This window comes from Capricornis sumatraensis, chromosome 18 (genome assembly GCF_032405125.1).
Source record: "Capricornis sumatraensis isolate serow.1 chromosome 18, serow.2, whole genome shotgun sequence".
Lineage (NCBI taxonomy): Eukaryota > Metazoa > Chordata > Mammalia > Artiodactyla > Bovidae > Capricornis > Capricornis sumatraensis.
Genome location: NC_091086.1, coordinates 10,026,869 through 10,049,991, shown reverse-complemented (window position 1 = coordinate 10,049,991; position 23,123 = coordinate 10,026,869). Strand labels below are relative to the sequence as shown.

The 23,123-nt window shown below is 54.0% G+C and overlaps 1 protein-coding gene across 1 annotated transcript; it reads right to left on the bottom strand.

Annotated features, from left to right (window-relative positions):
• Positions 1–1,749: 1,749 nt before the first annotated feature.
• FGF18 (fibroblast growth factor 18) lies at positions 1,750–21,333 on the bottom strand. The gene is made up of 3 exons (XM_068990797.1): positions 20,985–21,333; positions 8,820–8,926; positions 1,750–2,016 (listed from the first exon to the last, which is right to left on the bottom strand). Exons 1-3 carry the CDS (start codon positions 21,331–21,333, stop codon positions 1,750–1,752), a joined length of 723 nt encoding a protein of 240 aa, XP_068846898.1.
• Between the last annotated feature and the right edge of the window lie 1,790 nt (positions 21,334–23,123).

The window sequence follows — 23,123 nt, the reverse complement described above, 5'->3', positions numbered from 1 at the left end:
CCAGCCCGTGAGGGTCTGTGGAAGAAACACCAGGTCCCCTCCCGACCTGGGCCATCTGACCCCCTCCACCACCAGAAAGAGAGTGGGGACCACCCGTGCCTTTTTCAGTCTGGGCCTGGCAAAACCCAGGGGTCAACTCCCCAAATGACTCAATCAATAAGCCTTACTGCAAATTCATGATTTTTTTTTTTTTTGGATCTGTTTTGATGAATTCTCAGTACCTAAGAGTGACTGACAGTAAGGGTTTAATAAATATATGTTGAATCAGTGATTCAATTAATTAATCAACACATGAAGCAATGAATCATTGCTATCAAGAGAATTACTGTAAGTGAAGTTCCCAGCAGGCTGTGATTTTTTTGTTTGTTTTGATAAATCCCCAGGGCCTTGAAAAAAGACCCTGATGCTGGGGAAGACTGAGGGCAGGAGGCGGGGGCGGGTGACAAAGGATGAGATGGTTGAATGGCATCACCAATTCAATGGTCATGAGTTTGCACAAACTCTGGGAGACAGGGAAGGACAGAGAAGTCTGGCATGCTGCAGTCCATGGGGTCGCAGAGAGTCCAACATGACTTAGTGACTTAACAACAACAGGGCCTTGAATACCCCTGGGACATAAATGTGTGTGAGAGCATGTGTATGTGAACGTATGACTGAGTCAACCACTGAATCATGACTCACTAGAATTTAATCCTTCTGGAAGCAAGGGTTACCATCTGCTTGGTTTAAGGCTGCATCCTCCGTGCTTAGACCAGTGCCTGGAGCATGGCCCGTGTGGAATGAATGAATGATAAATGAAATGAATGAGCAAGGCCCCAGCTCTCAGCCCAACGACTTCAGACCAAGAAGAACAAACATGGAGTGGCACCTGAGCCCTGCCCCCGGCCACCACTCGCCTCTTGATTTTTTTAAATAATTTGTCAATTGTTTTTAATTGTTGAGGCAGTAATACTTGGTTCATGAAACTGCAATATACAGAGAGGTGAAATAAATAGCTTATATATATATAATATATATAATATAGCTGGTTTTAAAATATTCCCTTATTCATTGGTGTACTAGGTCACGTGAGTCACGGAAGGTCGATAGCAGCATCCTCCAGAACTGTGAGTAATGCAGGGTCACCGTGATTGGACGAGGCCGTCTGTCGTCGAAAGTCGAGGCGCCGAGAATTCTGAGGGGCACGCCTTCCCTGCGCGGTGTCTCAGGGCAGCTTGCAGCGGACAATAAATAAATGACTGCAAACCAGACAGCGATTTTTGTTGGACTCTGGGGCAGGGACAGGGGATTGGGAAAGAGGGGGAGTTGGCTGGGTGGGGGGAAACACTACTTTCTCTTTGTTTTTCTCTTTTTGTGTTTTTGCTTTTTTTTTCTGTCTTTTTTTTTTTTTTTTTCCTTTAAGAACCTTTGGGAAAAAGGACTTTGGTTTCTCAGAGTGTCGTTTTCCTCATTCAAGTCCTCCTCTGGGGACGAGTTTCGAGTTGTCTGTTCCTAGAGAGACACAGCACCTGTGCATTGACAAAGTCCCTTGGCGTGAGCCTTTTGTCATAGCGGGTTTCAAGTCAGTAATAAAATCCTTATCGCTCCCCTCCCCCAAGAATTTTGGTTCAGTTTTTGTCTTCTCTTAAACACAATGTACAAAAATAGAAATTCTTCCTTATTTTTCATGTAAAAATATTCCTCTGATTGCAGTTCTCCGTGAGTGTGAGTGTGGGCTGGGGCGGCCTGGGGGGGCACGGCGGGGCCCGCCTAGCCGGGGTGCGTGGGGCGGATCCGCCGGGACCGCTTGGTCACGGTGGTGTACTTGAAGGGCTTCTGCAGTTCGGCCTGTCCCTTGGGGTAGCGCTTCATGAAGTGCACATCCTGCTGGTTCTCGCGGGTCTTGGGGCCCTTCCGCGGCCGCCCCTTCTTGGTGAAGCCCACGTACCAGCCGGAGTACTTCGCTGACATCAGGGCTGTGTAGTTGTTTTCCAGGACCTTCTCAATGAACACACACTCCTTGCTGGTGCCATCAGGCTGCAGGAAGAGAGAGAAGGAGGAGGTGAGAGAGGAAGGTGCGAGGGGCAGAGCTGTGCAGAGACGTCGGGGGCAAGGGCCAAGGCTTGAGATGGCAAAGTAGAAAGGGCCTGACCCCAAGCTTCGGCCTCAGCAGTTTCACTCCCTGGATCCCTAGAGTGGACTTGACCTGGCGGCCCCTGCATCCTTCCCTGCTCACCGGTTAGGTACCAGCCTCCCATTACCATTCAGGGACCCCTTTCTTTTCCACTCCCATGATGGAGCCAGGGGCTTCCGCCTCAGCTCTACTAGAACAAAAGATTCAGATATGACCAATCAAAATATTATTTCCTGTGATTGGTGCAGAGCACAGCACGTGGCCTGAGTCATCCAATCAGCAGTCCTCAAGATCCTGTTATAAATAATCCCCCCAAACATAGGCCAGTTTAAACTTAGAAATAGGTAAAGCTGAAGCAAAGGCAGCCTCTGTACCCCCATGAGAGGAAACGCTGCCTGACAACAAGGTCAGCTTGGAGGAAGAAAGCCAAGAGGAAGAGAATGAAAAAACCAAGTCCTCCTCACATCTTTCAGTTTCTGGACCTACCCAGCTATATCTGAAGCTCAAGTTACCTCACTGTTAAGTGGGCCAATAATATCTCATTTCCTTTAAAACAGTTGAGACTGTGTTCTATCACATGCAACAGAAAGAAGTCCCAACTCATGTGCACTAAACTGGGGACCAAGTTAACTGCCTACTCAACTGCCATTCAACTCTACTGTTACAGAGTTAAACATAAATTACATTTAATGTGGTACATCTTAATGTTTGTTGTGAAGAGGGGGGTGGAAGCCTCTAAAAATAAGGGCTTTGGCATGACCAAACTTCAAAGCCTATACCCATGGTTCTAAGATTTTAGGGTCCCAGGTGAACTCCCTGGGAGACTATGCCAGGCAAGGAGCACTAGACTCTCAGTCAGACATTGAATCAACTCACACTTCCTTATGTGACCTCAGGCTAGTTAATTTCATTCTTTAAACTTTGGATTCCTTGCCTGGACCAAACACGGAAGATGACTCCTGAGTCACAGAGATGTTATGAGGAATGATGCTTATAAGTGAGCCAGGCACACAGTAGGAAGTTTTCACATTATTTCGGAAGAGCAGGTGGTTCCGAAGGTCTGACCTCCCTCCTTGGATCTGAACAAAAGGTGGTGGAAAGCGGGCTTTGAATCTCCTCCTTGAAAAAGCCGAATTGCTCGGCGTGGAAGAGTGGGAAACACACAAAGTTGGAAGGCCTGAATTAGCAGCACTCGAGTTTCCGACTAACATCTCCAAATTTAGGCCGGGCCCACTCCTCGTTACAGACGGGTGCCCAGCCAAGTTGGAAGCCCAGCGGTCTGGCTGTGTGTGGAGACTGAGGTGCAAGTTCCAGCCTTTTGTTTGAAGTGGAAAACGGGCTGGAGCTTCCAGGAACGTTCACCTTTGAGCAGAGGGCAAGCTTGGGCCCTGCAGACAAAGTGCTGAACTTTGCAGAAAGGGACAGGCAGGGTAAGAAAACATTCTCTGGAGGAGAGATCTTTCGAGGAGCCTGCAGAGTATACAGGGGGTGGGCCTGGGAGAAACACACAGGACCCAGAGGCATTATGGGTTGAGTGAGCAGAGAGGGCCTAATGTGAGGGAAGCTGGGGCATATGTGCAAGGGAGATAAAAAGGAGTGGGCTCTGGGCTCCCCATGGATAATTCTGGAAGCTGCCTATCCAACCTGAGTCCAGGTCCCTTGACTGGTTTTGATGGAACAGTCAGAGAAAACTGAATAAAGGCTATACCATGGCTGGTTCCCCATCTTAGAATATCTGCCTGGAAAACTACTTTCAACCTTCAGGAGTCAGTTCAGTAACCACCTCCTCCAGGAAGCCTTCCCTGACTGCCATCTAGCTCCCTGAGTATTTCCTCCTCTTCCTTCAAGACTCCATTTGAGCATTGTGTGTGTTCGTTGCTCAGCTGTGTCCAACTCTTTGCGACCCCATGGACTGTAGCCCACCAGGCTGCTCTGTTCATGGGATTTTCCAGGCAAGAATACTGAAGTGAGTTGCCATTCCTTTCTCCCATTTAGCAGTATGCTTTATTCAACTCACATACTCCATCTTCTGAATCCCCTCCACACCCACTCCTTCTCCTGCCTGCCCAACAGAGTAGTTCTGTATCTGCCTGCTCCTCATCAGCCCAGGAGCTTCAGGAGGTCAGGACTGCTTCTCGCTTGCTCTCATGGCTTCGACATAGGTCTTAGCCCAAGACAGGGGCACCCAGAGAATTTGTGGTTAAATGGATGAGAGTTCTGCTGGGACACAGATGGTGAGGGTGACACATTAATTGGTCTTCCTCCAAAAGAAAATGGACTCTGCCTCCTGGATCCCTTACTAATGTCCCAGAGACAGTTGTGAGCTGTGAGAGGCCCCTCCTGGGGGATGTGCTGAGAACAGTGAGGGCCCAAGCCCTCAGCCTGCCCACCGTGGTGTCCCTACTCATCCATTTACTCATTCATTCAGCATTTACTGATTGCCAACTAGAGCCCAGATATTTCCACATCCACTGTCTCATTTAATTCTCTTAATTTGCCAAGGGAGACTCTACCTGGTGGAAGGAAACAATTTAAAGACACAAAAATGGCTTTCCCAAGGTCACGGAGCTGTTAAGTGGCAAAGCCAGGATTTGAACCTGCACTTGCCACTACAGCTCACTTCTCTGCTGTCTAATCCCAGACAGGCCCGTGGGGAGAAAGGGTATGGAAGAGTGGGTGCTGCCCATCAAAACACCTCAGGTCCCCCAGGACCACAGAGCTACCATACTCATGAAGCAGTGACTTGGAGGTTCAAGGGCCAGCACGGTGCCTGGCACATACGCTCTTGCCTGGGTTGAGGATCTGGGCTTCAGGCTGAGGTTCTGACACCCCAGAGGTCAGGAGCCCTTGGGAGGAGCCACAGAGCCTATAACGGTCACGAGTTCCCACCTGAACTCAGACTCAGTGGATAAGAAGTCCACGGCAGGCCGCCCTGGGGCCTGACCCTTGCCTTTCTCCTCACCACCTCTATGACCCTGCTTATGGCCTGCAGAGATTTTTAAAAAGCACATGTGCATGGGCCTCACCCCCCAAAATGCTGACTCAATTGGTTCAGGCAAGGCAGATCACCAATATTTAGAGAGTAACGACAGCCCGTCCCAGAACCTTGATTTAGTAGAATTTGATCATCTCTGGAATTCTACCACCTCCAACCTCCTTCTTTCCAAACTGGAGTCCTATTCCTTCTGTTTGATCTGATGACTGAATCCTGATGACATCACTTGGCCCCTAGATCCAGTCTTCCTTGAAATCAGAACTACCCCCTGGATGTTTTTAGTTACCTAGGCAAAAAAAAAGACTTTTGCTTAAAGGCATTTTGAATTAGGTTTCAGTCACATTCAACCAAAGCAGACTTCACAAACACACACTGGACAAGGGACCCCCTGCTCTGAATGGGTCTAGGGCCCTATGTTGCCAATGATCCACTGATCACACAGGAGGAGACAGATGAGAAAAATCCACCTGGGTTGAATCTCCAGAGATGGGAAACAACTGCTTAGCACATAGTGCTTGACATTTAACAACTCTTTTATGGAATGGAAGGAAGTACTATCTCCTGGGTCAGGTGGAGGTGGGGTCCAGAGAGGTGGCAAGGAGAAGAGGGCTTCTCTCTCAGGGGCTTGGGAGAAGAGCTCTGGCATGTGATCAGTATGATGCGCGAGAGAAGCAAGGCCAAGGGTCTGGAGCATCGGCAGAGGCCCTCTTGGGGGTTCAGTGATGTGTCCGGCTGTGGCCAGATACATAGAAGATTGATACCCAGGGTCAAGGCCATCCAAGCAAGCTATCCTGTTGAGCCAAAGGAGCCAGGGCCTGAACTGAGGTCAAGAGTTCCCACAGGTGAAGAACCTGACTTTCAAGGGGAATGTAGCTCATGTTTAACAAGAAAGTGCCTATTCACTGGCAGGATTATCTTCCCATTTTACAGGTGAGGACACTGAGGCTCAGTGAGGTCAGAGCACTTAAGATTCCCAGGTCTCATGTGGCTAACTCTGGCTGTAGGTTGAGGCAATTCTCAAAAGGTAAGCACCACATTTCTATTTCTTTGGTATCCTTTGAGCAGGTATAAGAAGCATGATGGACGGATCCAGAATTGGCCCTCAGAGCCACTAGCCTGTGGGGAATGCAAGAAGGAAAACAGCCGGTGCCAACCCAGGTGAGCAGACTGCAGAGAGAGGGCTGTGCGAGTAGCCTGGGCTCCAGGGTGGGTGTGCTGACTGGACGGTCAGGGAAGTCAGAGATCATGAAAGGAGGAGCCAAGACTCAGGGTGGATGGCGGAGGGAAAGGCTGTCCTGGCAGAGGGAGCCGTGTGCACACAGCCTGAAGGCCGCGTCCAAGGAGTGGAGGCTGGCAGCGCCGAGTGTCTGGGACACAGGAACACGAGGGCGGGCAGGCTCTCCCCAAGGAGGGTAGCCGTTCTCGGGTAGAAGGTGAGGGCCTGAGGACTGGTTCTGGCTGAGCTGCGGGTGGAGAGGAGGGGCGAGCTTTAGAAAGCTGAGGGGGGGGCAGAGGGGAAAGGCCTGGAGGTGGAGCCTGAGGTAGCGGAGGAACACTCTTCTGGAGAAGGTACGAGGGCAGAACCAGACACAGACCAGCCATCAGGAGTAACCCCAGGTCGGGGTCTGATCGGCTGCCGACCTGTGACAGAACTGCCCCCTAAGGACCCGGAGCTCCCAACTGCAGGACCCAGAGAGTGGGCGCTGGGCTGGGTAGGGGCCAAGAGGGGGACCTGCCCGGCCGAGTGGGGACAGGTGGAGGGGTGGCCAGCCCGGGAGCCTGGAGGGGAAACGGGGGTGGGGCGGGGACCCTGCTGCAAGGTGGAGGGGCCCTCGCCTGTAGCAAGGCGGGAGGGGAGCGGAGCGCGGGGCGGCCTCGCCGCCAGCTGAACCGTCCCCAATATTAATGACGGGAGAGAGGGCGAGGGGGCAGGAAATCGGAGCCGGCTCCTGTGGAAGCGGTGACTCAGCGGCCAGCCGGCGGGCGGGCGGGCGGCGGGGAGCGGCCCGAGGGGACGGGGCTGTTCTTTTGACCCCAGGACGGCCCTCCTGGGGTCAAGATGCCGGGAACCACGCAGACGGGGAGGGAGGGGCACGCGGGCACTGGGCACGGCGGGCTGCGGTGCGGCCCCTCCTTTAAACAGGAAAAAAAAAACGGGGGGTGAGGGGAGAAAGGCGAGCCCACAACTGCAAGCAGGCTGGGCCTGGGAGGCGGCCCAGGCGGGCAGGAGAACAAAGCGCCCGACGCGGGGCTGGCCGCGCCGCCGCAGGAAACGCACAGCCAGGCCAGGGCACCCGGCGCCCGGCCCGCCCGCCGCCCCTGCCCCGGACCCCTCGCTGGCCGGCCGGCCGCGACGGACGCGGTGAGTGAGTCCGCGGAAAGTGAATCACTAATTAAAACCACTCCTAGGCATCCCGGGGTGCGCTACGGAGTACCATTCTGTTGCTCTTTGAGAAGCTCCAGCTGGAATCCTTGCCTTCTAAACTGGGCTTTGAAGCCCGCCAAGCTCTAGCCCGTGACCTGGGAAGAGTGCCCGAGCACGGCCAAGCCTCAGGTTTTTCATCTATGAAATGGGAATGGTGGAAGTCTGTTCTTCCCCGAGCCACCTTATGGGATTATTTTGAAGCATTTTTTGTTTAGTGCCTGGCAGAAAGTAGGTGCTCAATTAACAGAGGCTATTGGTACCCTTGTTATTAACAAATAATCAGAGACACTCTCCTGGCTCAGGTCTCTGGCCTGTCATCCTCTCCCCAGGATATGGAGGGGAGGGGGGAAGAGGGATAAGAATTGGGGGATTCGGGGAGTCAAAGCCATAGCTTAAACAGAAACTGAAGTCATGCTTCCTTCCCCCCACCCTAACAAGGTGTAATAAATGCAGGTCGTCACAGAGGGCCTTGCCTCAAGGAGAAGAAGCCGTCCTCTTTGGAATCTGGGTCTACCCTCTACCCTCCACTCCAACTGGCCAGCAGAAGCCACCCCCTCATTATACAAGTTGGACAGAGGGTGAGTAGGGTCCCTGCAGAGAGAAGGGAACATGGAGCATGAATACACTATAGAGCTACGGCCTGTAACACCTCCCACAGGAGCATCCGAAGGAAGCAAGTGTGTGAACTTCACAAACAAGGACACCCAGGCCGAAAGGGGCAGCAGCAGCATCAGTGGAGGCTCAGAACCCCTGACACGTGGGTCCACCCCACCCATATCCTACCCCCGCCCTAATTTGTTACATGCCTGTTGCAAAGTAATAAAACCTTCCTGAAATGCTAGAATCACAAGGCCGAAGAGGCTGCTGGGTTCCAGAGGTGTGGCTGTGGGGAGTCATAAACCCCCTGTGATTATTAAAACAACGCTGCAGCCCCAGGCCGTGGCCCGCTGGTTCCCTGCTGCCAGACGTCAGGTACATTCAGACTGGGAGCCTCAGACCCCCTGGAGGTTCTCCCACTGCTAAGCAAGCCAGAGTTCCATGTCCACTAGGAGAGATTGGGGCCCCACGTACTCCCCAAAGTCACAGCCACAGAATGGCAGGCTGCAGGTGAGGGGACAGAGAAGTGGGGGTGATGAAGAGATCTCACAATGGGAGTCTCTCTCTCACACACACACACACATTCACAGGACCTCTTTCCCATTTAGGGCTGATGGGACCCAGGAGGCACTGCTCCAGCCCCCCCTGGGCTGCTGAGGGACCCACCCAAGTCCCAGACCACCACTTACCTTCCCCACAAGCTTGCCTTTCCGGTTCATACACAGGTAGAACTCCGTCTCCTTGCCCTTGATCCGGACTTGACTACCGAAGGTATCTGTCTCCACTAGGAGCTGGGCTTCGAAAGGCAGAAGAACAAGACACATTTTTTTACCAGGGGCAGTGGCCGGCCTGAAGACTCAGCAACATGATCCCTGACCCTGACCTTGCCCTTGGACCTCCCACTGCCCCCAGAATCAAGTATGGGGGGGGGGTGCTTCCGACAGTCTCTCCGGAGCATGTGCCCCTCAGGCAGGGAGAAAAGCTCTCTGACACCTGTTCCCAACTCCCGGACTCTCTGGACTCCACTGGGGACCCAGATCACGTCTGGTGACCACAGACCAGTGTGACTTCTCCTGCCCTCCTCACTCACCTTCCCCTGCCCCTCAATTCCCTTCCCCAAAGCAGGACACACAACCACACAAAGAGCCCCGAAGAAGCAGCAGTCTCTGGACTGAGGGGTCAGACATTCAGATGCCTATGAGCTCACACAGGCATGCACAATGGGCACACACACACACACACACACACACAGTAAATGCACACGCGTCTTGCCTTGTGGAATGCTAAGCCACTTCCTCCAAAATTTAGGTCAGAAGCCCCTTCCTCCAGGGCAAACATCTGGGTGTCCCCTGCCTGATGGGGATATGAGAGAGCGAGTGCCCCAGCCACTTGAAATGGGGAAACGTCTGGAAACGGTAATTCAAGGCCCCGGGGAAAGGAGGCTATCAATATAATATTTCACTTTCCTCAATCAAGGCCATCAAGACTTGGGGACTTCCCTAGCGGTTCAGTGCTTAACACTCCATGCTTCCAATGCAGGGGGCCATGGGTTTAATCCCTGGTTGGGGAACTAAGATCCCACATGTCACATGCCACACAGTGTGGATAGGAAAAAAGAAAAGGCCACCAAGGCTAAAGGATAACTAACTCTTAGGAGCCCAGAAGTCCCAATCAGAGCCCAGTACCCTCTGGTCTGGAATGGGAGACCTCACGTTAAACCCCCATACTCCACAAAAACATGGGGTGTCCAGATGATCCGGGATGGGGTAGCCAGAGCTGATCCCCCAAGGCCTGACTGAACAAGAACATCTAGTGGCCGGAGGGTGACTCTCTCTTGATTAGGCACACTGTAAGACCCCTCCCTGTCCCTTGGCCACTTCACATTTTCTCCCCAGTAGGATGCTGTGTGACTTTGGCAGGTCACATGCCCTCTCTGAATCTGAATCCCAGTGCCTGGACTTCCCCACCACCTCCATCCCCCTTCTTTGCCTCTGACCCCCCATTCTCACCCTCCCTCCCCTGACCCTTTGCTTCCCAACACCTGCCCCTCCCTCACCCACAAAATTTTAATTTCAGTGACAAGGGACTTGCTTCTCCATAACAAAATCATAGTTCTAAATACAGCATCCTTGGAGCCACAAACAGTGTACCTCAGTGCCCCTAAAATACAAGAGGTATGATTTTAATAAAAAAATTTTAAAATATATGCCCTGGTGCCCTGCTGTGAAAATTAAAACCATCTGGAACTCAGGATTTCCAATAATTAATCTAGCCCTCCTTTGACACCACTACTAATTAAAATGTGATACCCACCTTTCCAAGGAAAAAAGAAGAATTTACATAAAATTTAAAGATCTAACAAGAATTTAGTAATTCTAGGAACAAAGGTGGGGGCACATTCTTCTCTCTACCTTCCCCCATCCCTAGTAAACACTGAGTTGAGAATATTAGTGAACACTGAGATAGGGGGTTATAAGCCCTTCATGCTCCCTGCTTCCCTAAATCCAAACTCCCCGTAACTCTCTTGTTGGCTTAGTCCCTGAGAACCAAGGGTCAAACATCACAGCACTTCTGAGACTTGCTTTCAGCATCTCCTCACAAACTCAGGCCCCACATGGGATGGGGGTTGTTAGGGGTCAGGAGAGTCCCCAACCTACAGGAGCTTCTGACAAAGGCAGCATGTGTAAGGGGAAAGGTGAGAGCTTTGAAATGCACATGTATGGATATGACTCCCTGGCTCCACTTGCCAGTATATGACCCTGGGCCTCAGTTTCTTCATCTGTAAAATGGGGGTGGTCATCCCTCATCTGTTAACAGCCAATGTGAGGGTCATATAAAATGATGCTGTTCTCAGAGGCTGGGTAGGAGAAACTCAGTAACTGTTCCTTAAGTTTCCTGATAACTGCAAAGTAAACCCATTTACCAAAAAAAAAAAAAAAGAGTAGTGGAAAAGAAATCTGGTATGTATAAAAGGGCAGAGGGGAAGCAAAACTTGCTTCCCCAAGGCAGGCCTTCTGTCCTGAACTTTCTCAGCATCCTCCAGGGTCTCGGGTACCCCACACTGTGAGTGCATCAGAAAATGCCTTAGGCGGGGATTTACAGAGCCTTGCCATCCGGGAGGGGTAACCTGGAGTAAGTCACACACCCTATCTGAGCCCCTAGTTTCCTTACCTATGCAGTGGGATCGGGGCCTGACTGTTCTGATTGTCTCTGGGATTGGAAAGGGGTAGGGATGGGAAATCATAAAAAGCGGGTGAGGCCACAGGGCTGAGGCCAGGCAGCCCCAAGCACGTCTGAGAGGAAGACGACTCTGTCTGTCCTCTCCCAGCACCAGCCTGGGCCCGTCTTCAGAACACCTCCTACTGCACGCTGGATCCGACTCCCCTGTGAGCCTGCCAAAGTCACACATCCCCGGGAGGTTAGGTACCTTCATCCCCTTTTTACAGTGTAGGAAACTGAGGTTCAGAGAAGCAACCCTTCCCAGGTTGGGGGTGTGGGGGCAGGCTGACATCCAGTCTGGCTGGCTCTCTTCCTGTTGGGGCCTGGGTCCCAGAGGAGGGCCCCCAGCTCCAGGGAGACTTGGCTCAAAACACAGCCCCCGCCTCTCATTAGCCACAACCCATCTGAGGAAGCCCTGGGCTGTGCCTGAGCCGTCCAGAGGCCTGGGGCTGAGGCTGGGTGGCACCCCACCCCCACCAGCCCAGCAGCCCCCACCCCAGCAAGGGGACGGTCTGCACCAGCCGCTGCGCCCTGGGGAGCCAGAAGTCTGTTCTTCCCCAACCGCAGCAAGCCACGGAGTGACCTAGACTCTACTCAGCACATGACATAATGAGGAGGGAGCCGGGCCAAGATTATGTAAAGTCTTTGGGGAGTAATAGCAGCAGCAGTTCTCAGAAAAAGAGAAAGAGAGACTCCACCCACCCAGACCAGGTTTGCCCCAGAGCCTGCCTGGTCCTCAGCATCACGCTTCCCCGTCTCATGACCCAAGACCTAAGCCCCCAAGACACACCTCTCAGGAGCCAGAAACCTCATCTCCACTCGGTTTGATTCTCAGGTCTGTCCCAGGCCAGGCAGGAGGCATCAGTGATATCATCTTGCTGCTCACCACCCTGGCATCCCCTCCTCCACTCTCTGCTACGCTTGCCCCCAGCGGTCTCTCCTCTACAGATCAGCCAGGTGATCCTTACAAAATGTAACATGAACTGTGCCTTTCCCCTGCTAAAGCCTCCTATGGACCTCCATGCATGCATGCTCAGTTCACTGCAGCCCACCAGGCTCCTCTCTCCATGGGATTTTCCAGGCAAGAATACTAGAGTGGATTGCTATTTCCTCCTCCAGGGGATCTTCCCGACCCAGGGGTCAAACCTGTGTCTCTTGCATTGCCAGGCAGATTCTTCACCACCGTGCCACCTCACTAACAATCCAGACTCTTCAAGGGGACTGCCGTCCGCCCCCATCTCCCACCCTCGCTCACAGCCCTCCAGCCACACAAGCCTCCTTGCTTTTCCTGCTCTGACTCACCCAGCGCACTCCCACCTCAGGGCCTTCACACTCTTCCTCCGCCTGGCGATCGCTTTGCCCAGAGTTTCCCACAGCAGCTCCGCACCTCCTAGACGGACATCTCAACTCAGATGTCACCTCCTCAGAGAGGAGTCCATGGGCTCACAAAAAGCCAGACGTGACTGAGCGACTAACACTCTCACACACTATTCATACTTACCTCGTCAAGCCCTTTATATACTTACTAAAGTTTACTTATTGGTCATTTACCGTAAGCCAAGTGTGGGCTAGGTGCTGGAAACCACAGTAGTGGATGAGACAGGTAAGGGCCTGCCCTCATGGAGCTTACCTTCTGGTGGACAGAGACAGACCCAGAAAAGGTAGCAAATAAGAGGAGGCCACTTGTAGGAGCGCTCGGAGGAGAATGGAGCAGGGGATGGCAGGAGCTGGACTGGGAGGGTGGCGACATCTCAGGTCCCGTGCAGTGCAGGCAGATTCTTTACCATCTGGGCCCCAGAGAAGCCCCAAGTGTGCATAATGCCATTTAAAAGTTAAAGCGAACAAGATTCAGGGAGGTAAAGGGATTTGCCCAAGGGCATACAGCTGGTAAAAGCAGAGTAGGAGTTCAAAGTCAATGTCTGATCCCACGATCAATGCCTCTGGCAGCTCTGCTCCCCAACAGCGTCACTCCTGCCCCTCACTAGAACTCTGAGCTCCCCCACTTGCCCACCCCCAGCCTCAGAGTTACTATCAGATACTCTGACGAAGGGCGAACGTCCTGTTCCTCTCTGGGCCAGGATTCGATGATTTCCTTTCAGAACTGCTCCTCTGGGAAGCATCAGTAACTTACATTTATTTGGAGCCTATCACATGTGGGTCACCGTTCTACACACGTTATACACATTACCTATACACATTATCTCAATCCTTATGACAATCCCAGGAGATTAGAACGATTTTTTTTTATTACCCCATTTTACCGGGGAGAAAATGGAGCCCCAAGGTCACACAATGATGGAGTTAAAACCCAGGCAGGCTAACCTAGAAGTCTGGGTCTTAGCCTGTCTCCCCTTTAGGTCAAACTTTTCCTCCATGCCAGTCCCTTTCCTGGGGAAGTTAGTGAATGAACAAGGAGGGTCTCTGCCTTTGACTTCACCTTCTTGGGGCAGAAGTCTGTGGGTGGAGATGTCCAAAGAGCCAAAGGTTAGGGCCCATCCCTCCCCAGCTCCATTTCCAAATGACCTCGAGGCAGGGAAGGGTACCAGCAGTCACCCTGAGGAAGACAGCTTCTAGCTGATTCTGGGAGATGGCCCATAGGAGCACCCAAGTCTGGGTTCAAACCACAGCCAGAGAGGCAGCAAATGGCTTCTGACCTCGTTCTGACCAGGAGAGGCTGTATGCACCAGGAGCCGAGCGAGTGAGGGATCTCTCCTGCAGGGGAGGCCACAGAGCCAGTCTCGGCTCAGAGCAGGAGCCCAGCAGGCCAGGAGCTTGAAGAGCCCAATCCCTTCTCCAGCATCCAGACAGGAAAGCAGAAAAGGAAAAAGATAAAGTGGAGGAAACTGGAGAGAAAGCCCTTTCGATTAAAAAAATAATAATAATAAGCTGTCTTTTTCTCCCAGTTTTGTTGAAATGCATGGAGTAACAATGATGGTTTTAAAAAGCTTATACTTATTTGAGCATTTACCATCTGTCAGGCGCTGTGCTTAGAGTCTGAATATGGAAAGTCTCATTAGATCCTCACAACAACCTTATGAGGTAGGAACTATCATGCCCATTTTACTGATGAAGAAACTGAGGCTCTGAACAGCGCTCCAGAGGTTACTTGTCAAAGTCACTCAGTAGGACCAGGATTTGAACACACACAGAGTAACTCCAGAGCTAGTCTGACTCAGGCAGAGCAGGACAGACACCAGGCAGCCTGGTGACGGCAGAGATGAGAAGTGACTTTGGTGGGTGGATGGATTGATTGATTCCAGTGGGATTTCCCAGCTGGGCTTCCCTGCGGGCGATCTAGGACCTCTCTTGGAAGCCTTTTGGTTGGAAGGGTTGGAAACAGCAGGGAAAGACAGCAGAGATCCAGAGAGACATACACAGAGGGGCACAGGAGACCCAGAAAAATGGGACTGGAGAAAACCAAGCAGGAGACTTGGTTTCCTTCCCCCCTCTCCCACAAGTTTCAGAGTCAAACCTCCAAGGCCCGAGAAAGCAAGCAGGGAGCAGGGAGCCGAAGAGAGGCTGGGCAGAGCAGCGCCCCCGGGCCTGCACAGGGTGACCCGCCGCCGGCTGGCTGCCGCAGTGCCAGGGCAGGTGCCACGGGCCCCTGTCCAGGAATCACCCTCCAGCGAGGAAACATCCTTGCCACAGAAGGCGCTGGGAGGTCACACTGAACCAGTACCCCCTTCCTCCCCTCTGAACCAGATCGAGGGGAAGGGGAAGAAGCGGGGGCGAGAGGAAGGATTCCTCTCTGGAGAGGTTTCAGCATCACTATTCACACACACACACACACACACACACACATGTTACGGCTTTTCTCCAAAGGTGACCATGGCTCCCCCTCTCGTGAAGTCACCCAAGGAGGCTCACAGGCCATGTGGGTTTGCCAGAAAGGAAGAGGGAGAGAATCAATAGGATCGATCAGGAGCTATATTTAATCCTAGCTGCAGCTTTCATGTGAGCTGCAGAGTCACCAAGGTGTGGGTGGCCACTCCTCACTGAGGACAGAAGTCGTGGGACACAAGCTCAGAGGGCAGGGGTATTAGATGGATATATTAATGCTCCTTCCAGCTGGGAACATCTCGGAAAAGCTGGCTCTGTTGCTCGGGGTATCCCGGCTGCAAGATGCAGGCTGGCTGGAAGGGAGGACAGGACGGGAGAATGCAGGGAGCACCGATTCCCCAAGTACCTACTTTGTGCCGGGCGCTTGCCCAAGAGGAGTGGTCTCATCCACACTCCTGGTGCTCACGGGTCACCCATGCACTCACAGGCTCAAACATGTATTGCACACTGGTTTGCGGCTGGCTGTGTGCAAGGCGGATGCTTCCCAGGTGGCTCTGTGGTAAAGAATCCGCCTGCAATGCGGGAGACGTGGCTTCCATTCCTGGGTCAGGAAGGTCCCCTGGAGAAGGAAACGGCAACCCACTCCAGTATTCTTGCCTGGAGAATCCCAGGGACAGAGGAGCCTGGCGGGCTACAGTCCACGGGGTTGCAAAGAATCTGACAAAACGGAGCGACTAACAGCTTCATTGTGCAAGGGGATACAGTGGGGACAGTAGACAGAGGCCGCCTGGCCTCAGAGTGTGCACTGGAGCAGGCGACACGGAGAGCGAATAACTGCACACGCAGCAGAGCCACACGCAGCAGTAAGTGCTGGGAAGCGAAACACACGCACGCGAGGACACAGACAGGAATCCTCCGATAAGGCGGCGACTGGATGAATGGAGTGAGGGAGCAAACGCCACGGGAACATCTGGAAGAAGGGCAGCCCCAGGAGGAGGGCCCAGCAAAGGCCTGAACTGCAGACACGCGTGGCACAAGCGAGGGGCGGCAGGAAGCTGGGGCTGGAGCGGAGCCAGCAAGGACTGGGGTGATGGGGCCTGTGGTCAGGGAGGAGCCAGGTCAGGCCTTCCAGCTGAGGGTATGGATTTCATCCTAAACGACATGACCACCTTTGACTGAGTGACCGAGGCTCACGTTTTGGAAGTAAGGAGAATGGACTATGAGGTGTCAGGCTCAGAGAGAAGGGGGTCCTGCTGCCTTGCCCACACCAGCCAGCCCAAAGGACCTGGCTCCTCGCTCAAGCCCAGCCCTGTAGCAGGCATCAGGAGGAGGGTAACGGGGACCAGAGGGCCCCTCCCACTTCCATCACCCAGTCAGAAAAAGCCCTGCAAGACCCCACATGCTCTCCCAGGTGAGTCACGCATGTCAGCCCCTAACTGGGCTCTGTGCTGCCCTGTAATTATTTCAGTCACTCATCCAGGAACCTTTGAAGGGGGCCTGGTTTCTGCCAGGCCATGTAGTAGACACAGGGACAGGAAGAAAGGTCACTGCTTTCAAGGAGCTCACATTCTTGGAGGGGAGTAGGGGAACTCAGGAAGGCTGCCCAGTGGGGCAGAGCCCATGCTGAGCAGGCTGACTCCCCGTGACCCTGGGTAGCGGTGACGCAGCTGGCATCACTGGTCCATGCCAAGCTGGAGCCAGTCCACGGCATACTAGCTCCATGCCCTGTCCTCCGCCACCCTGCAATGCAGGGAGGGCACCGGAAGGGCCCAAGGGACATAGAGAGCAAGAGGCCCAGACTCTTAGAGTCAGCCCCTAGGAAGGAGCAGGGGCTTTGGCCTGGGAGCTCGTTGAAGGCTAAGACCAGGTAGTCTCACTCACGGCTGTACTGCCCCCCGAGGGAGGGAGCAACCCAGGTGTGAACCAAGAGACCAGACCGCACCCAACAGAAGGGTCCAAATACGCTTCCGCCCCCGGCCTGAGACGGCCAGCAGAGCATTGCCAGCCCCCGGGGCTGCTTGGAACCGCGCTGCAGGAGCCTCTTCTATCTGCAGCAGATGTGCCAGGGCCCACTGACGGGAGAGAGGCAGCACCCCTTCTGGAAGCTCCACGAACCAGTTCCCTGGAGGCAAGCCTTCACCCAAGCCCGCAACAGCATCCCCCTGCCCCCATACAACAGCGCTGAGTATTCTGGCTTAAATAATCATAACATCTTTGAGCAGAAGATACCCTTTCATTTCAACGACCCCATTTTACAAAAGAATAAATGGGCTCAGAAAGGCTAACTCCCACCTAAGGCCTCCAGCTCCTAAGTGCTGGCGCTGAGATTCCAGTTCCCTCCGATGCCAGAGTCCACATGCTCACCCTCTCAGAAGACCATCTCCCTGGCTTTCATAGGCCCTCCGGAGGCCTTCTCAGCGCTGCTCTGGGTACTGTCCGTCCTGGGAGTCTGGCCTCCTGCAAAGCCTACGGTTGATTCGTGGTGATATATGGCAGATACCAACACACTGTTGTAAAGCAATTAACCTCCAATTAAAAACAAATTTTAAAAAAGAAAACTTGGGCGTTTGGGGTGCTTTCTCTTAATCAGGTGGAAAAGCCACCTTTATCAAATGAAAGTAGACAACCACAAGCCTTGTAAAAGCAGAGTGGCTCCTACACCACCATAACCAATGCTGGAGCTCCTAACCCTTCCCTGCAGGCTGGCTCAGCTGACCCTGGGTCTCCTCTGTTGTCTCAGGTCCCACCACCCAGCAGTCCTGCTTCCTGCAGCTAGGGTGCCTTGACGCCTCCACATTCCAGCTTAAGGGCATCGACCTCGGAGGCAGCGGCGCCTTCTCATCTTTGCTTGGCCAGTGAAGGAACTCAGCCTACAGCCAGCCAGACATGCTTGCCCCGGGCACTGGAGGCTGCTCAGTGACAGAGCTGCCACTAGAACCCAGGTGTCCTGTCTCCTGACTACTGGCCAGACCGAGGGGACCAGGACCAAAGGCAGGAAGGGGAGAGACTGATGCAATAACCCCAGGTGGGCAGGATGGCGCTTGCCCAGTTCCTGGCCGGCCAGGCGTCCACCACACTACCTATGCCGCTAGCCCCCACCCCACAGACTTCTCCCTCCAGAGAGGAACCCAAAGCTATGAAAGCCCCGCATTCCTGGAACAGCCACGCCTGGGGCCCCCGGTGCTCTGGGAGAGTTTCAGGGAGCCATGAGGAGACCCTCCTGCAGAACAGCCTGGTGTAGAAGCCCGGCTCATCTGTGAGGATTTCACCAAAGACTGCTCACTGTGGTAAAGCCTAAGAGCTCTGGGGCAGGCATCCACGCAAAGGGAGGCCAGCGTCTTGCACCTGCCTAAGGGGTCTAGAGCCTCAGGATGCCATCGAATCTGAGATTCTGAGTGTTTCAGAGACTCCAATCTGAGATTCCGAGGGTCTGCGGGGATCCCAGATTCCAGGCATTTATAGGGACTGTTTATAATTGGTGTTTGCTGGAATTCCCAGACTGTATTCTAACTGTGTATGAATGCAAGTCTCAGAAGACACCATTCTTTCAGCTGGACGGAGCCCTGAGAAGGAGAGAGCAGGTTCTATGACATCCTGGGCCGCCTGGCCTGACTGAGGACCACTGGCTACCCCTCCCCCACAGGCAGGACAGGCTAACGCAGTCCCATCCTCCTGCTTGACTTGGCCACATAAATCACCCTCCCAATAATATTTGTATTGATTATCTAGATTGGAAGCCTCAATTGGCTCCATTGTCTCACTTCCTCTCTCAGGGCTCACAGATGGGGTCCCAGCCCCTCATCTGCGTTACTAATGCGGCATCTAAATGGAGCAGTCTCAGCGGCCAGCAAGGCCCCTTGCTGCCCTGGGTGCTGGGAGACTGGAGGAGTGATAAACATGTTCCTTGACAGAGAATCATTAAATCCAGACTTTGTGGAGCTGGAGGAGAAGCCAGGATGGGCAAGTCCCTGTATACGCCAGGTGTGGTTCCCCCAACACCTCCAGGCTACTTGTCAGACACCCAGAGTTCAGGCCAGACCCTCCCCATCAGCACGAGCCTCTCAACAAAACCTCTCAGCCACTCGGGTGCACATGGATGTTTAAGAGGCGAGGCGAGTCCGTCCCTTGCAATGCACGGAAGGGAGACCGCTGAGCCCCAGAGATGCTCAGGCCACACGGGAGAGACCACTGAGCCTCGGGTTCAGGCAGAGGAAACAAGAGGGCAAGTGGCTTCTGAAGAGAGGGGCCGGCCATTGCCTACCTCCTCTCCCTCCCGAGCTCCGGACCCCGACCTCAGAGCCTGGACAGATGGCTCAGACCAGAGTCTGACCCCCCTGTACTCTCCCAGCCTGGAGGGGCCAGAGGGAACTCCGGGGACTCCCCAGGAGGGCACCTCCCTCCTGCCCCAGCCAGCCAGCTGCCCCTTCCCTGGCAGCAACTGGACGGCAGATCCCAGGGAAAACCAGCACCTGGGTCTGCCCAGCACAGCCAGGCGTCCACAAAGGGGGAAAGCAGAGAGCTGAGGCCGCAGAGAGGCGGCCAGCAGAGGGCCTGGGAGAGGTGGGGAGGAGGCTGAGGACCCTGGTCAGAGGGAGGGAAGCAGGGAGAGAGCCTGAGATGGAGGGGATGGGGGAGGCAGAGTGATGGACAGGAGCAGCCAGGAGGAGGGGCGTGGACTCAAGAGACAGGGATGCCAGATGAAAGGAGGAGCAGCCAGACCGAGAAAGGGAGCAGGGGGAAGAGGGAGGAGGGAGACGAGGCAGTAGCGCGCTGGGGCAGGAGAGGGAGGGGGCAGCCGGCCTGGAGGAGCCGGAGCCCAGCCCGGCCCAGCCTGGCCGGCCGGCCCAGCCCCCAGTGACAGCGCAGCTGCCACACTCGGGCCCACCACGAGGTCAGGCCTGCCCCGGGGCACAGGGAGAATAAATGGCGTCCAAGATAAAGAGATCCAAGGAATTGTTTGTCTTGTTGTCACGTCTTGACTGCAATGGGCAGGGACCGGCGGGCAGGCAGAGCTTCGTCTCAGAACGGCCCAGGCTGGCAGGCACGGCTGCCCACAGCCCCCGGGCCCGTGGCTGGGACCTGGGACACCTTCCAGAACCCAGGCCCAGGAAGGTAGGAAGCGGTGAGGGCGCGGTCGGCACTCACTCAGGGGCTGGGCGGGAGGAGTCTTGGGTGCCTCCCTCACAGCTGAGGATCTCTGCGGGCTAGGGGCCTGTGGACCGAAGGGAGTCGGGTACGGCACTCCTTCCGGCCTCCTGCAGAGGCAGCCTGGGGCAGGTGACGGCTTCTGAACACCTCAGGGGAGCTGGGTCGTTCCAGGGTCAAAGGCAGGCCAAGGGCAGCCCCAGGTGGTGTGAGCACCCGTGTTTCATAAGAGAGCAAACTTCAGCCCACAGAGCACACATGCACACGCCTCTCTGTGCAAATACGTATACTCTCACACACGCTCGCACCAGGCCAATTTCCACCACCACCACAAACCTCCAAAAAACATTCCCCAGAGGCTCCCACCCAAGCATCTGAACCGTGGACAGGTGAAATGACGCCTGGGGAGCAGCAGCAACCTGTTAGACCCCAGCCCCAGGCAAGCCACGATTACCCACGACAGCTAATATCTATGGGGCATTGACCAGCAAGAGTAGGCTTTACTCAGGTCTTCAGTTACTACTCCCAACAAGGCTCTCAGGGATGAGCTTCTGCACCCCCATTCCACAGATGAGGAAACTGAGGCCCAGAAAGACTCAGCACTGGGTGCAAAACCACGCAGCCAGGACCTGGGCGAGCTGGGATTTGAACCGGAGGTCTCAGCAACCAGGAAGACGCACACAGTGGGGCAGGAAGGGGCCGACACCTACCATACTTGTCCCCGTCCTCGCCGCGGGCGCTGATCCTGCGGCCCAGGACCTGGATGTGCTTCCCGCTGGTCCGGCTGTAGAGCTGGTACAGCCGCAGCTGCTTACGGCTCACATCGTCCCGAGCCCGCGTCTGGTTCTCCACGTGGATGCGGAAGTCCACGTTCTCCTCGGCCGCCAGCACCTGGGCAGGGAAAGGGGTGACAGTGAGCCACCCTGGAAGCCCAGACACCCTGCGTGCAGGAGCCACGTTCACATCAGAGAGCCAGGGCCTCTGGGATGCCAGTTCTGGGGTAAGCACCAGCACACGCTCGTAACTGCCCTGCTTGTTGTTGCCCCGTCGCTCCGTCATGGCTGACTCTTTGCAACCCCAAGGACTATAGCCCATCAGGCTCCTCTGTCCGTGGGATTTCCCAGGCAGGAATACTGAGTGGGTTGCCATTTCCTTCTCCAGGGGATCTTCCTGACCCAGGGAATCAAACCTGTGTCTCCTGCATTGGCAGGCGGATTCTTTACCACGGAGCCACCAGGGAAGCTCAATTGCCCTGTTATCTACCATTTCATAGCTGGGGCAACTGAGGCTCAGAGAAGTGAGGCAAGTTGTCCGAGGTGGCCCAGCCAGGAAGCTGCAAAGCTAAGAATCAGGTCTAGGTCTATTTGAAAACACATCTATTTGACAGCAAACAAAGTTTGCTTTCTTTCCGCCACAGCCCCAAATTAAAATAAGAAATATGGACCAGAGTTGCCCACGTGACCTTGAGAACACAGTTTGTTCTGCCTCAGATTTCTCCCCAGTAAAATAGTAGAGCAGAGCCCCCATCCTGACTGCAACCCAGGATGGCTGTGAGGGTAAAGTGAGCCAATGGGAAGAAAAGTACCAAAATCATCACAGAGATGGGACAGGGATTAGGGGCATATCATTGCTGTTTAGGTCCTCAGTGGGAAAGGAGGGAGACCTGGCAAGTGTCTTCCTCGGAATGAATGATCCACACCCCACTGTCACTTCTCCCCTAGGAGCTGATGCTGGAGTGGTTCTCCTCTTCATACTGTAATGGTCCTTATGCTCGCCCCTACCACCAAGCATTTGCCCACACCCCTAACCCCTTGTGGAGAAGCTTTTGCTTAGCATCTCCCATCAAATTTCCTGTACCCTAGAAGTTTAGGGCTTCTCTGTTAGCTCAGATGATAAAGAATCTGCCTGCAATGCAGGAGACCCCGGTTTGATCCTTGGGTCGGGATGATCCCCAGGAGAAGCGAATGGCAACCCACTCCAGTATTCTTGCCTGGAGAATTCCATGGACAGACCGTGGGGTCACAGAGTCAGACATGACTGAGCAACTAATACTTTGCAGAGATATCCTATGCATACACACACACATAAAAAATCCATCCACTTTTATAGGCTTCCCTGGTGGCTCAGTGGTAAAGAATCCTCCTGCCAATGCAGGAGACATGCATTCGATCCCTGGGTCGGGAAGATCCCTGGAGGAGAAAATGGCAACCCACTCCAGAATTCTTGCCTGGGAAATACTATGGACAGAGGAGCCCGATGGGCTACAGTCCATGGGGTTGCAAATAGTCAGACGTGATTTAGCATCTAAACAACAAATAGAAGTTTAGTCCATGTCTGACCACACTCCCCAGGAATCCAGCTCTGGCTAAGCCAACAGTATCTCTCCAGTCTTCCTTTCCTGAACATGGTCCAGGTGAGACCCGAACAATGTGCACGCACCTCCTCACCAGCTTTCTGCTTCTACTCTCTCCCGCCTGGAAGTCCATCTCCCACCAAATCCAATCACCTTGTGTAATCCTCTCCTAAACTCTTCAGGGCTTCCCATCAAGTTTAGATTTTTTTTTTTTTTTTGGACCATTTTTTAAAAGCCTTTCATTGAATTTGTTACAATATTGCTTCCGTTTTCTGTTTTGATTCTTTTGGCTGTGAGGCATAGGGGATCTTAGCTCCCTAACTAGGGATGGAACCCTCACCCTCTGCCTTGGAAGGCAAAGCCTTAACCACTGGGATGCCAGGGAAGTCCCTTCCCATCACGTTTTTATAAAGGTCCCCATTGTGGCCTCAAGGCCCTGCAAGATGAGCCCCTGACCGCTTTTCCACCTCCATCTCCTAGCACTTCTTCCCCCCAG

Bases quoted from the DNA above. Each gene is read 5' to 3' on its own strand.
- FGF18 (XM_068990797.1), bottom strand. From the start codon at position 21,333: ATGACGGAGCGACGGGGCAACAACAAGCAGGGCAGTTACGAGCGTGTG. The intron at 8,927-20,984 runs GTAGGTGTCGGC...TGCCTTTCGAAG, and splicing joins CGAGGACGGGGACAAGTATG to CCCAGCTCCTAGTGGAGACA. The intron at 2,017-8,819 runs GTAAGTGGTGGT...CTCTTCCTGCAG, and splicing joins AAGGCAAGCTTGTGGGGAAG to CCTGATGGCACCAGCAAGGA.